The sequence below is a fragment of the Chironomus tepperi genome, unplaced genomic scaffold (assembly GCF_022539635.2).
Source record: "Chironomus tepperi strain 1889 unplaced genomic scaffold, CSIRO-AGI_Ctep_v1 contig_170, whole genome shotgun sequence".
NCBI lineage: Eukaryota > Metazoa > Arthropoda > Insecta > Diptera > Chironomidae > Chironomus > Chironomus tepperi.
Genome location: NW_027226292.1, coordinates 455,772 through 469,424, shown reverse-complemented (window position 1 = coordinate 469,424; position 13,653 = coordinate 455,772). Strand labels below are relative to the sequence as shown.

General features: G+C 27.9%; 3 protein-coding genes across 4 annotated transcripts in view; all 3 read left to right on the top strand.

Annotated features, from left to right (window-relative positions):
* The window catches only part of Ser (protein serrate), a 30,135-nt gene extending 24,675 nt beyond the window's left edge, over positions 1 to 5,460 (top strand). Inside the window, exons 6-9 of the mRNA XM_070638045.1 lie at positions 1,374 to 1,742; positions 1,921 to 2,415; positions 2,586 to 3,148; positions 3,596 to 5,460. Of these exons, the coding sequence (XP_070494146.1) occupies positions 1,374 to 1,742; positions 1,921 to 2,415; positions 2,586 to 3,148; positions 3,596 to 4,378 (2,210 nt within the window). The 3' untranslated portion in view covers positions 4,379 to 5,460. The remainder of the gene's footprint in view (positions 1 to 1,373; positions 1,743 to 1,920; positions 2,416 to 2,585; positions 3,149 to 3,595) is intronic.
* A 3,562-nt stretch (positions 5,461 to 9,022) lies between these two features.
* On the top strand, positions 9,023 to 11,321 carry LOC139088702 (protein MEMO1). Its single transcript, XM_070637966.1, has 5 exons — positions 9,023 to 9,160; positions 10,095 to 10,174; positions 10,260 to 10,584; positions 10,658 to 10,848; positions 10,931 to 11,321. Exons 1-5 carry the CDS (start codon positions 9,112 to 9,114, stop codon positions 11,165 to 11,167), a joined length of 882 nt encoding a protein of 293 aa, XP_070494067.1. The 5' UTR covers positions 9,023 to 9,111; the 3' UTR covers positions 11,168 to 11,321.
* Positions 11,322 to 11,636: 315 nt separating this feature from the next.
* The window catches only part of LOC139088692 (protein similar-like), a 42,118-nt gene continuing 40,101 nt past the window's right edge, over positions 11,637 to 13,653 (top strand). For both annotated transcript variants that reach the window (XM_070637954.1, XM_070637955.1), the window contains exon 1: positions 11,637 to 12,076. In XM_070637954.1, coding sequence (XP_070494055.1) covers positions 11,973 to 12,076 — 104 coding nt within the window. In that variant the 5' untranslated portion in view covers positions 11,637 to 11,972. The remainder of the gene's footprint in view (positions 12,077 to 13,653) is intronic.

The window sequence follows — 13,653 nt, the reverse complement described above, 5'->3', positions numbered from 1 at the left end:
ATTATTCATATAGTTTTAAAGCTTAAACGAAGAGTAGAAAATAGTTCATAATATGTTCATGTGTATAAAGAGAGGGGTGAAAGTTGTAAGATACTCGAAAATGCATAAAATTCACACATATTTCACATGTTGAATCGTAAAAATAGGAGAGAGAGAGATATGAATAATCATAAATTTTAAAATCATTTTAAATTATTACACTTTTAATCTTACACATTGTATTTCGATGCGGAAAATACACTTGTTATGAAATAACTATTCAAAGATCCGATTCAATTCGAAACGCGATAAATTATTAATTTAATTCACGTAATTAAATTATAAAAAAATTTAATTGAAAGTTTAATTTTAAGTCAATTTTCTATTTTTTTTTCTTCTTCAAATCAATAATATGTTTTACCGTCGGAGAAATACTATTGTAGCATGTAGTTTTTTGTGTTCTCAATTTACTCAGAAAATGGAGTTATTTCGTATAGGTATGCTAAAGATATCTTTCTCTTATTAGGCTTTTTTGATTACATTGGCCTTCTTAATACGAATACACACAATATATTAAAATTTTATTTTTATTTGATTCCGCATAATCAGTTTGTAAGAAATATAAGACAAGAATTTGATTTTCAGCTAATGATTGCAGCGCTTTTTTGATTGGATAAATTTTGTTTCTTCAAAGACTAATTAATGAAATGAATGCAACAGCCTTAAAAATGTATCTCTTCAATTTAATTTTAAAATACACATAACATTTTTTACTTTGTAAGTAACTTAATAAACTTAATTAAAATGTTAATGCATTTATTTTGGAGTATATTTTTATCAATTTCATAAATCAGGGATAGTTATAAAAAAATTTTGGATGATTTTTTTGCAAAAGATTTATAGTTTTAAATTTCTTCATGAAACAAAAAATACAGAATGATTCCACAAATAATATGGCAGAACATAAAAATGCTGCTTCAATTTTCAATTTAATTTCAATAAAGATTTTTTTTTTATTAAATAGCACTCGTAAAAAAAGCAGAAGTTTGATAAAATCTGAAAGTATTGATTCAATCAATTGAGCAAAGTGCAAACACATTAGAGCACGTATGGAATAAAAGTCTGTAAAATAAATAAAATTAAATTCTTTTGGCTCGCACACACAAATGTGAAATAAAACTTGTGCTAAATGTGATCATTCAAGATGAGAGAAGAAACACATAGCACAGTACATACAGAGGAAGAGAAAAATCATACATTTGTTATTTTTTAGCATGTAAAAATGATATCATCTGTTGAAAAAGATTCTTTTTTTTTGGATTTTTAATTAATGATTATTTTTTTTCTTATTTTATTACATTTCCACTTCATCCAATGAAAACACAAATGTTCAGATTTAAATTATTGTGGAACTCATACACCGTGCATGTATGGAGGAACTTGTCATCATTTAGGTGGTGAGAAATTTAATTGTAGCTGTCCCGAAGGTTTATCGGGAATGCGATGTGAAATTATTGAGGATCCGTGTGCTACGACGCCATGCCAAAACAGTGCAACATGCATAGTCAAAGATCCATCAGCATTAAATATTACAAAAAAGCCATCGGCAAGATATTATCGTGGTGGTAGCTCAATGGGAGCACCAGTTTCCGTGCGAACTATAGATACAAAAAATACTTTAGCCATTGGCACACAGCAAAATAATGAGACGAACTACGTGTGTAAATGCGCTTCAGGTTTTACAGGCACACAATGTGAACAAAGTAAATATATAAAAAATCTTTTATTCTGTAACACAACATAAATATTTAATTTTTTATCAACATTTTTTTTTTTCTTTCTTTTTTCTCATTTCTTCTCATGTCTCGTCAAACGAATTCGAATAATAATAATAACAAAAAACTAAAATCGTATGTAATATAATGAAAACCAATAAACCAGATATTGATGAATGCGAAAGCTCTCCTTGCAAACACGGCGCCACTTGTGTCGATCTCGTAAACGATTATCAATGCAATTGTGCTCCCGGTTATAGTGGACCAAATTGCGAGATAGACATTGACGAGTGTGCCAACTCACCGTGTCAAAATGGAGGCGAATGCATTGACAAGATCAACGAGTTTTATTGCAAATGCGAAGCTGGATACAACGGAACGTTATGTGAAATTGATATTAACGAGTGCCGTTCGAAAAATTGCGACAATAAAACGCCTGATTTATGTTCATCAAGTCCATGTAAAAATAATGGTACATGTGAATCAGGCGAAACATGGTTTCTATGTTCATGCGCACACGGTTTTGATGGTTTAACCTGCCAAATTAATATAAACGAGTGCGCATCACAGCCATGTGCTGAGGGCTCAACATGCATCGATGGTATTGGAAGTTTTAAGTGCATTTGTCCGCCAAGTAAACGAGGCAAAAGATGTGAGATTTGTAAGTATATTTTAATGATTATCACCTATTCATTCTTTGTTTTCCTTTCTTCTTTTATACTTTTTTCATTCTTACCTTGTTATGCACGATGCGATAGTTTAAATTCCCTTTATGTAAAATAAAAGACTAAATAAAATAAAATAAAATTCTTTATATTTCCTTCGGTCTAGTGCTTTCAAATGCACCGCTCAAGCACCAACAACGTTCCTTTACTGAAAATAACGTCGTCGATGAGTCGAATTTGTGTAATTCCTGTATAATTGGTGAGCATAATGAGACACAATGTTCAAATCTATGGTGTGGATTACCAAATTGCTTAAGTAGTGATCGAGGATTGAAGAAGAAACGTGAAATAGGAAATTTAATTGTACATGAGTGCAATTATAATGAGGTTTGTGTTCCTGCATTAAAGGAAACATGCCTATTACCGCCATGTGTGAGACGTGGTGATTGCCGCATACTAGAGCAATCGCTGAGAACGGCACCACCTAAATATCCAACCTCAAATAAGTGTTGGCCAAATCAAGCAATTTTGAGTGAAAATTGTTCACGTATCAACATAATATTAGACATGCTAAAAATATCAAAAGGATTATCAACAGAAAGTTATTGTCATAATTTGAGAACACTCATAGGCGGACGAATGTTGGAACAGAAAATATTTTCCCATTCAGCAATCATTTTAATCTGTGATATAAAATCGGGAACAAACGATACAATTGAAGTGACTGTGGTAAGTGACTTAAGCTTTAATGTCTTGTTATTAAGCCGATCTAAGCTTTTTCATTTCATTTACTTTTCAACATAACAAAAAAGGAAAGATTTCTTGCTAAATTTAAAAAAAAATCACCACGTGAAATGTTAAAGCAAGAAAGAGGATTAATTCGTTTACATTTTTTTTTTCTATGTTGAAAATTTTTTACAACTTAATTGGGTACGAAATTTATACATCAGAACATTGAAGCAATGTCTGATTAATAATTTTAACGTAATTATTTTGTCAAATACTTAAAAAAAATTCTGTTATTTTAAAATCCAATGAATACGTTTTAAATTGATGATTGGATCAGAATATGGATATAAAATTTTTTTTATCCTGATGAATAAGAACGTTAACATTCAGCAAATTTGCAAATGAAGTTTAATGACACCTTTCTCTTTTTTTTATATATCTTTACAGTCATCAAATGATGAGTCCACAACGATTTTACAAAATGTAGTTGCAATGTTGGGAGAGTTACTATCTCGGCCAAAATTTTATTTAAAGGATTCACATATAATTGATTATCCTGAGATAGAAGCACTGAATGCAATAGTTGAAATTAAAGTTGAAACAGCAATAATTAATGAAAATATCAATAATGATGTTTATTTACTCATAGTTTTTGTAGGCATACTTCTATTAATCATAAGTTCTATTATATACACCGTATGCCTGTGGTATTCAAATCATCCGATTTGTTCCCGTCAATCAGAAATAGATCTTTCAGTGACGACTGATACCACCCGTTGTCACGACGAAGAAAAATCGAATAATCTGCAAAACGAAGAAAATTTTCGACGGTATGCAAATCCATTAAAGAATTCAACATGCTCATTGCGCAGTTCAAATGTTGAATTAAATCCTATACACGATCTAGCCGGTCCAAGTGGATTGAATCGATCGCAACTATCAATATTTAAATCACCAAAAGATTTCTCGAATGATTTTGAGACGACAAAAGCTATTCCATTCTCATCTCAATCGTTGTACTTGAAGACACAGAACTTTGATGTAGATAAAAATACAATTGAAAGCCAGCAAACGAATAAAGATTTCGATAAGAGATTAAATAAGGTTGACTTTAAGTGCTTCTCTCCATCAACAGCAACATCACAAGCACATCAACATAATTACAATAGTAGCAACAATACACATCAAACTATAAATAATTCAAACGATACGCTCACCTTGCATATATAATTAAATTAAGAATTTTTTATATATTTTATAATTTTCCTTTTAGATCTTGTTGGGTTGTTAAACTGTTTTCGGTACACTTTAATAAAAAAAATCATTCAGTATTAAAAATTCTTTTGGAAAAAATATTTCTATTAATTTTTGAGATTTTGACAAATTGGATAGACTTTTGGAAATAAATTAAAATTAATGTAAATAATTTAGAATTATTTTGCTAACTTTTTCTAAAGTTATGACTGTGTATAGATAGATATAATGAAATTAAAATCCAACTTTGTCAAATTCCATCACTTTTTCAATTCATTGCTGTTTTTTAAATTCGCCGTACTTTTAATAGTTTTTTGAACTTTTTACTCATTAAAGTATCCAGAAAATAAAGTCACAGCCCAATATGTTATTAAATTAATTTAATTTTGTATGATGATGTTGATTGTATTTATTATTACCGCTTCTCAATCATTCCATCATTTCGTCGTCTCAATGAAATAAATGAACAAAAATAGAATATAAATTTTAATATAATTTATAAAGAACAAAGAGTGGGAGAGAGAAAAAAAAGTGAAATGAAGAAGAATAAGATGCCTTTCATTACAAAGTTGTAAGTAGTGACGAAATGAAACCCTAAACTGTCTCTAATGCGCCCGTACTTTTTGAATAGGCAACAACTTATAAATTCCTACATTTCTTCAAGAATTCTTCTTCTTTTTCTGTTTGATAAATGATTATAAGACGAAAACTGTCAGTTCTTCCATTTGTAGTACATTTTTCCCCTTTAAGTTGAAGAAAGAAAAATTCTTTTTTTCTCTACCTTCTTTATTTGAAGATTCTTCTATTGAAGAAGTAGATTAACGAAATAATAAGAGTAATTAATTTTTAGTTAATAGTTTCCTTAACTTTATGAATGTAGTTAGTGAGTAGTGAGTTTAGATATGAAAAATAGCCAGTATTTAAAAAATTATTGTTCATAGTATAAAAAAAAATAAGTTGAATATTTTAAGAAAAAAGAACTTGGACAATAAAAAATGGAAGAAAAAAAGTGTTTTATTAGATACATGTAAAATCTTTTTTGTGAAAATGATAGCTTAATAAAGATGTAAATGAATAACTGAGATAGTTTTGAAAAAAGAAAAAAAAAAAGATTAAATGAAATTGAATTTGTCTTTTGTTACAGCGTGTTCAGTTAGTTTATTACTGATGATGCTTTTTAACCAAAACCAACGATGCCGCACAAACAGCAAAAAAATACAAAGCAAGTTTGAATGTCATCAATGAAAATAAAAATAAATGGAAATCTGTGATGAACGCATTTCGCAAAAAATGTTAAAAATTCATCAGTGAAAAAACCAAATGTTGAAACTGTCTCGGCAGAAAGATTGAATGACACAATTACGCATTAATAATCCTTTTAATATTCCAAAATATCCTTATTTATTATAAATCTATTTCAGAATGATTTGTACCATTTTCATACAGTGTTCAACTCAGCCAGCCACCCAATCAGTTTGTACAATCAAAATAAAACTCATGCGCATTGTCTGAAAAAAGCATGCACACAAAAAGAAGAAACATTTAAAGGAATGTCTATAAAAAAATTATTTTCCGTGGTGTACAAATCTTTTTATTATAAAATGGTACGATCACGTTTTACATTTTCAATTGGAAATGCTTACAAACTACTTGAAAGAAAAGAGATAACAATTCAGAGCAAAAAATTGTTGTATTTATTTATACATCCATGAGAATCCAGTGAAAATTGAATGAAAAATATCAAGTCATAAATCTTATTTTAAGTTTCGTTACAAATTTCTTTTATTATGAATTATTCTTCAATTCATTATGGAGCAAAATGAACAACAAAAAAAAAAAAATAAATAAAATAAAAGACTGAAATAGAAAAGAACTAAAATATATTAAGATACTTTTGCCGCATGTATTGCCTTTTCTTGTGTTATTATCTATTAACCATACACAATCAAATATAACATTACAAATATTGATTTATACAAATAGAAATTAGTAATTGAAAGAGCTGCTTTGAACCGCAGGTTAACAAAAAATTATTAGATCAGTCTGATCAATTATATTTTGATCGCTTGTGGTTTCCGTTGGCTCACCTATATTGTACATTGTGTATTTGTTGCCTTTTGCTGTTACTTATTATATTTTCGTGTAAAGAGGTTTTTCTGTTCTTCAAAAAACTTCTCCTCTCTCTGTCTCTCTATTTGCTTCTTGCCTATATGCTGCTTTATCCGATATAGGACCAGCATGAGATGAGAGATTGGCTTATTTCTCCTTTGTGTACTCAAAAAAGCATTTTAATGTTACATTATGATTCTTTTTTAAATAAATTTATATATAAATTATATTAAGACTCACACGAAATTTAAAATTCATCAGTCAGAAATAGAAATGAAATGAATTGAAAGAAGAAAAAGAGACTAATGATATTACCCGATCTATAAGTTCGCACAATCAATTTTGACTGAAGTTTGAATACAATTTGCATTTATACGTAAATATCATTTAGAAAGTTTCCATATTTTAATTTTATATTTCATTTTTTTGCCATGTGCCTCTTTGCCTGGGCAAACATTTCATTCCCACGAAACATTTTAATTGTTATAATGCGCAGCTTTAGCTGCCGTTCAATATTTTTTCTCCTTTTACTCTTCTGTGGCTATCTCAATTTCCGCCGATTTATATTTTTGCTTCAATTATTAACTTTTTTTCTTCTTCCTATTTATTTATCATTATAATAATTTTTAGCACATTTTGCCAAAAGATTGTGTGACAGTAACTTCAATTTTTACTTAACTGTCTCAATCTACATAAAATTTCAAACAAATTCAAATGAATCCTATTCTCTTAAAAATAATTCTAAAATTTTATTTTTAGAATAAATTTTTTTTTAGTTTAAAAATTTAATTTTTAATTTAAATACTTAATTTTAAATTTTAAAACTTAATTTTGGAATCTAAAATTTTAGTTTTTAAAATCTAAAACCCAAATTTTAAAATTCTAAAACTAATTTTTTAGAAAAAATTTTCTCATATAACTTCACAAGAGCATGCAGAAATCACTTGATTTTTGATTCTAAAATTTAATTTTCAATATAGAGCACATAAAGCTTTATTTTATATTTTAATACTGAAATTTTAGAATTTTAAAATTTTAATTTTTAATTTTAAAACATTAATTCAAGTTTTTCTATGGAAAATTTCTAAAATTAAAAATTTAAGTTTTTTAAATTTTAAAATTTTAGTTTAAATTAAAATTTAAAATTTAGTTTTTTTCATATAAATCTTAAATTTAATTTTAGAATTTTTTTAAGAGTATAGAAAAAAAAATATTAATTCAATCATATTCAAGTCAAAAGTCGTTGACAAATGGCAATCTAAATATAAAATCTTCTCAAATCTTTATTTTTTTGCATTTCGTTATCTTGCTCCAGAATCGCTTCAAACTTTAAAGTTTAATTTGTCTTAGAAACGTAATCATTTAATTAATTTACTAAAGTTTCTCCGAAGTTTTCCTTACATTTTTTAAAGAACAATTTTGTGCCTTGACCAATCTTGCAATGCGAAGATAAATGCTTCGGAAATAGATCTCCTTGATGTAATTTTTCAACTCGTATTATTTTCTTCTATTTATGTTTCTTAAACAAAACAAAATTTAAATATAAAAGAATCAATAGCTCTCTCTTATATTTACAATTAGCTATCCTGCTGAGCATTTGCAGAGATATATTTTGATGTTTCAATCAAGCGATCGTTGTGAAAAATTGAATAATTTGAATGATGGTGAACTCTTTTAATATTTTTTTTTGTTCGGTAGGAATAAGAAGAAGTTAAATTGACTGAACTGATTGTTAATGAACACACGAAAAGGATTACATATTTAAAATAGTTTGAAAGAGCAGTAATTCAAAAAGTTGATGAAATCTCATAGAAATATTTTATATGTGACGAATTGATATATTAACAATCATACAAATTCTTGATTCTTGCTCGATACCTAATTGGCTTATAACAAATCTCTCCTCTGTTTCCACTCTAGCAATCATTGTTTATAAATGTAAGCAAATTTGATAAACAGCCAATAATTATAGAAAACATTCATTTCATGCCGTGTGAAAGAACAAAAAGCAAAAAAGGTATGGAAAAATTTAATCATATTTACATTAAATATATCGACTTTACACCGTTTCTAATTTGCTCATAATTGTAAATTTTTGCAACTGATTTCTTTTATCTGACCACCCACATGCTTAATTCGTTCTCTTTCGTGTTAGTATATCATGTTTTTGTTATGTTCAAACATCATTTTAATACTTTTCTTCTTTATACCCTTTATCTTTAACATTATGATTAATATCATTATAAAGCTTTAAGTTCAATTGTATGATTAAGACAATTCTGACTCATTGGACTTGAAGAAAAATCTTAAACATTATTAATTTAATTGCCTACCTAACTAGTTAGCTAGCAAAAAAAAGTTACAAAGCCGACGAGGAAAGCATTATCTTTAAAGTAAAATTTACTGTAAAGATGTGTAGCCCATTTTTGACCTGGCAGCAGCTTCTGTTTTTTAATTTCATTTAACGGGTTTTTGAAATTCAAACACATCCTAAAACGTTACGTTTTATATTGTTTACTAAAAAAATTCGAACAAAAAGATTACAATAAAAATTTTTTTTAAATTTTCCTAAATTGTGAATAATAAATTAATAAAAAGAGATGTCTGTAAGAGTTGCTAGCCATGCTGGCAGTTGGTACACATCAGACGGTAAGTACAAGAATATCTAATCGGGAGGTATAGTTTTAAGAACATTCTGAATGAAATTAATAAAGGAGCATAATGTCTATTAGAAAGTGTTACTTCATAAATGCTTTTGTGCTGTATATTATGCATAGTAAATATCCTCATTAATCTTAGTCGCCTACGCAACAGAAATGTTTATTTGATGAAAATAAACAATTCAGAAAAAAATTGTTTTGTCGCCAATTTTTTTTTTTTAAATCATCTCAATCTCAAAAAGAAATAGCAAATAAAGATGGATAAGACCCAAATTACTGAGCCGTTGCCTTTTGAATCAAGAATCGGTGAAATGAAGAAACAATTTCAAAAGTCGTATGAAATTTTCATGAAAGCAAATGAAGAACTTTCAAAGCTTAATTTTGATTACTTAAATGTTTATGAGACCAAAGAAAGTCAAGCACTTAATGACATATTTTCAAATCTTGACGTCAAAGATGTTAATGAGATTCTCGGAGCAAAATCAATTGATGACTCAATCCAAAAACTCCGTTCTAAAATACATGAAGATGATGAAAAGTTTAAGACTTCGTTTCCAGACATAACAAAATTGCTAAAAATTATGAATAGTCTTCAAACTGATATTGAATCATTAAGGGAACAGCAGGATAATTTTGTGAAATTAACGCAAGACGTAAACGAAGAAATGAATCGATTTGAAAAAGAAATTCAAGATTCAGCAAATCAATTAGATGATTTAGTCACTGAATCTCTTGATGAAGAAGATGAGACAAGCGATGATGATTGTAATGAAGAGGAATTTGAGGAGTTAAATATAAATAATCTTGATTCAGAATGTTCAGATTAAGATCTGTAATAAAAGAAAATGATGAAAAATATCTTCAGTTTATAAGCAAAAAATCTTTATGGTCATTGATTATTTACATAAATTTTACGATTTCAGGTGCTGAACTTAACAATCAGCTTGATCATTGGCTTAATAAAGCGGAACTTAGCTATGGTCCGGCGCGAGGAATAATTGCCGTAATTTTGCTTTATACTTTTACTTACATCAAATCATTTGATCTTCACATATTTTTTATATTTTTATTTTTTGGCAATAATATAGCCACATGCCGGCTATACTTATTCTGGGGAGACGGCAGCGTGGGCGTATCGTCAAATTAGTCCTGCAACTGTTAAAAGAATTTTCATTCTTGGTCCATCGCATCATGTCAGGCTGAGGAAATGTGCACTAACAATTTGTAAAAAGTATCAAACACCGCTTTATGATCTCAAAATCGATTCAGGAGTTGTTGCTGAATTAGATGCAACGAAAGAATTTCAATGGATGGATATGAAAACTGATGAAGATGAACATAGTATCGAAATGCATTTACCTTATATTGCTAAGGTGATGGAAGACTTTAAAGATCAATTTACGATAGTTCCAGGTAACATAATTTATTATACACACTTTTATTAAATATAACTAAATTTTCTATATTTTTTCGATATATTTTATAGTGTTGGTTGGATCTTTTTTGCCTGAAGTCGAACAAATGTACGGTGAAATATTTGCCAGATATCTTGCTGATCCCCAAAATCTATTCGTAATATCATCTGACTTTTGTCATTGGGGAAGTCGCTTTCGCTACCAGCATTATGACAAGTCAGCAGGTCCAATATGGAAGTCAATTGAAAATTTGGATAAAACTGTAAGTGTATTACTTCATGGACGCAACCATTATGTTATATTATGCAATATTCACACTTTAATATTTTCTCTTCACATTTTAGGGTATGGATTTAATTGAAACATTAAACCCGGAATCTTTTACCACTTACTTAAAAAAATATGAGAATACAATTTGTGGACGTCATCCAATAGGAATATTTATGCAGACGATCAAGAGTTTGATGAAACAAAATTATCAATTGAGCTTTAAATTTTTAAAATATGCACAAAGTAACAAGTGTAACAATCAAAATGACTCGAGTGTAAGCTATGCAAGTGGAAGTTTAATTTTAAATTAATACAATTATAATGTCATATTGATAAAATTTGACGTAAAGATTTCATATAATGTTAATTTTCTCTCGCTAATTGATTATGATTAAAAAAAATTAATGATACAAAAAAAAACTGGAATATACATAAATAAAGGAATGTTGAGAATAAAGAACTTGAGATCATTTTTTTTTTTTTACTTTGGGTAATATTGATTGTATGGTTTTCACAAAACCAGTTAAATGGGTGTCCTATAATAATCTCCTTTATAATGCCCATATATTTCAAATTCACTTGATTTTTTAGTCTTTTTTAATTTTAAGCTTCAATTTTAAAAACATTTTATTAATAATAATTTAGATCATGAAAATTCATAACAATTAATTATCAAAAACCTTTGAATAATCAGGTAAAATTTTGAAAACTTTTAAATTTTTAAGAGATTTTTTCATGTTGGCAATTTATGCTTATGGGAGAAATTATCGGGACAACTTTTCAAAATTAAAACGCCATTATATTTTTTGGAGATGATAAAATAATTCAAAATAAATATTTAGAACTGATAAATAAGTGCTGAAAAATACTACAAAAGTTCGATGAATCTATAACAAAATCAAATATCTAATGAGCATCTGATTGGCAGTGTCCAAAAGTGCTTAATATTAATTTGAAAGTGAAGGATTGAATCCCAATAAAAACAATTTCACGAGTGAAGGAAAAATAATATTTTGATTGTGTCAATCTGTCGACTTTTTAAAAACCAGTGACAGATACAGATTAGGCTGTAATCAAGTGAAGTGATTTACTAAAAAATATTTATGTGCTTGAAAAATGTGCAAGATAAATAGAAATTTGGATTTTCAATCATCATCAGCAAATCTGAAGGCTATTGCCAATAATGCGATCCAAAAGCCCAAGGAAAAGGAAAAGCGGAGGTAAATACGATTATACAATACATTGTAGTTAAGAAACGATCTCAATTTTATTACAACATCCTTAATAATGGCAGAGAACGATTTATTAGCATAAATTTGTCGGAATTAAATGTAATTGAGAAGAAGACCTGCAAAAAGAAAATTGATAAAAGAAATATGCCATATGATTTAAAATCTTTTTTTCCATACACAAGTAAATGTCCTAATGTATTGTGATTGTATAAATTTTCTCTTTTTTTTCTTCGTGTCACTTAAGTGTGTAAAGATTACTCTACAACTAATTAAATAAGTTAATGTTAACAATTTATTTCTGGATATAAATTTAAATCGGTGGATATGTCGATCTACATAAACCTGTCGAATTGCTTTTATTTCACACTCTTCCTTTATTTTGACTCTGTCATCTCCTTTATTCATTGCGATTAAGAGTCAGACATTTAAGATAAAATGTGAACTAAATGATTTTCTTAAAAATATTTTCGCTATTATTCTTGTAATTAATGTTGTCCTTCAACTAACTAATATTACTTGCATAAAATAGCCTCAGCAACAGCAAGAAATAAGTTGTAATAATATATGTATATTATAATAAGGCAAAAGACCAGTTTAAATATAACTAGCGTATAATATGCAGAAAATGCATTTTTTCTTGCTATGTAGATATAGACACAAACAAACAATACAATGTCCGGAAAGATTTTAAATCCTCATTTGTTTAAGTGTAAAATGAATTGTATCTGATGATCAATAAATGTTCTTACAAAATCAAGGAATAAAGGTATTAGAAAAACATTGAAGAAAGACACTCTAATACAAATAAATTCTAAAAATAAACCCTTATCAATTTGACAGTAAGCATAGCAATCATACGTCACAATTATGTTTTCATAATTTTTTTTTCTTTGACCTGATGTTGGCCTGCAAATTATGATTGAACTTTTCTTTTTTGACTTGATAACATTTTTTGGTTTCTGATGTAAGACATAAAAAAGTTATGAACTACTACTTGCTTCTTTCTTTTCTTTAGTAGTAGTTCATTAGTAATAACCACCACATTCAAAAATATTTCTATGTATATATATTTCTGGTATTTACTAATTTGGCGAGCATAAATACATATTTATGTACTGTCAACGATCAACTTATTAGACCTCAAGAATTTATATTATTCCTTTTCAATATTTTTACTCGATATATAAATTATGGATATTTACTGGATATTTATTCAATTGTTTTAATACAGTGATGGACAATCCTTTATTTTTCACGGTCCATCTTGGTGGTAAGTCTCGAACAAAACTACAAACGGCATTTTCATAAAAATTTGGCGGCACATAGGTTGTCCACCATTGTTTTATTAGGGAAATTTAGTTTCACTGAATTTGTTTATTCCTTATGAATTTTATTTGTTTATTTTATAAGTATTGAATTGATCACTTAAATTGACATAAATCTAAATATATGATGATTTTATTTTAATAGACAGTATTACAGAAGGGTAAATTTAGCTATAGATTGGTCACTTTATTAAATTCCTTTGTTTCTAGAACTTTATCTCTTATTTTTGTGAGTAATAA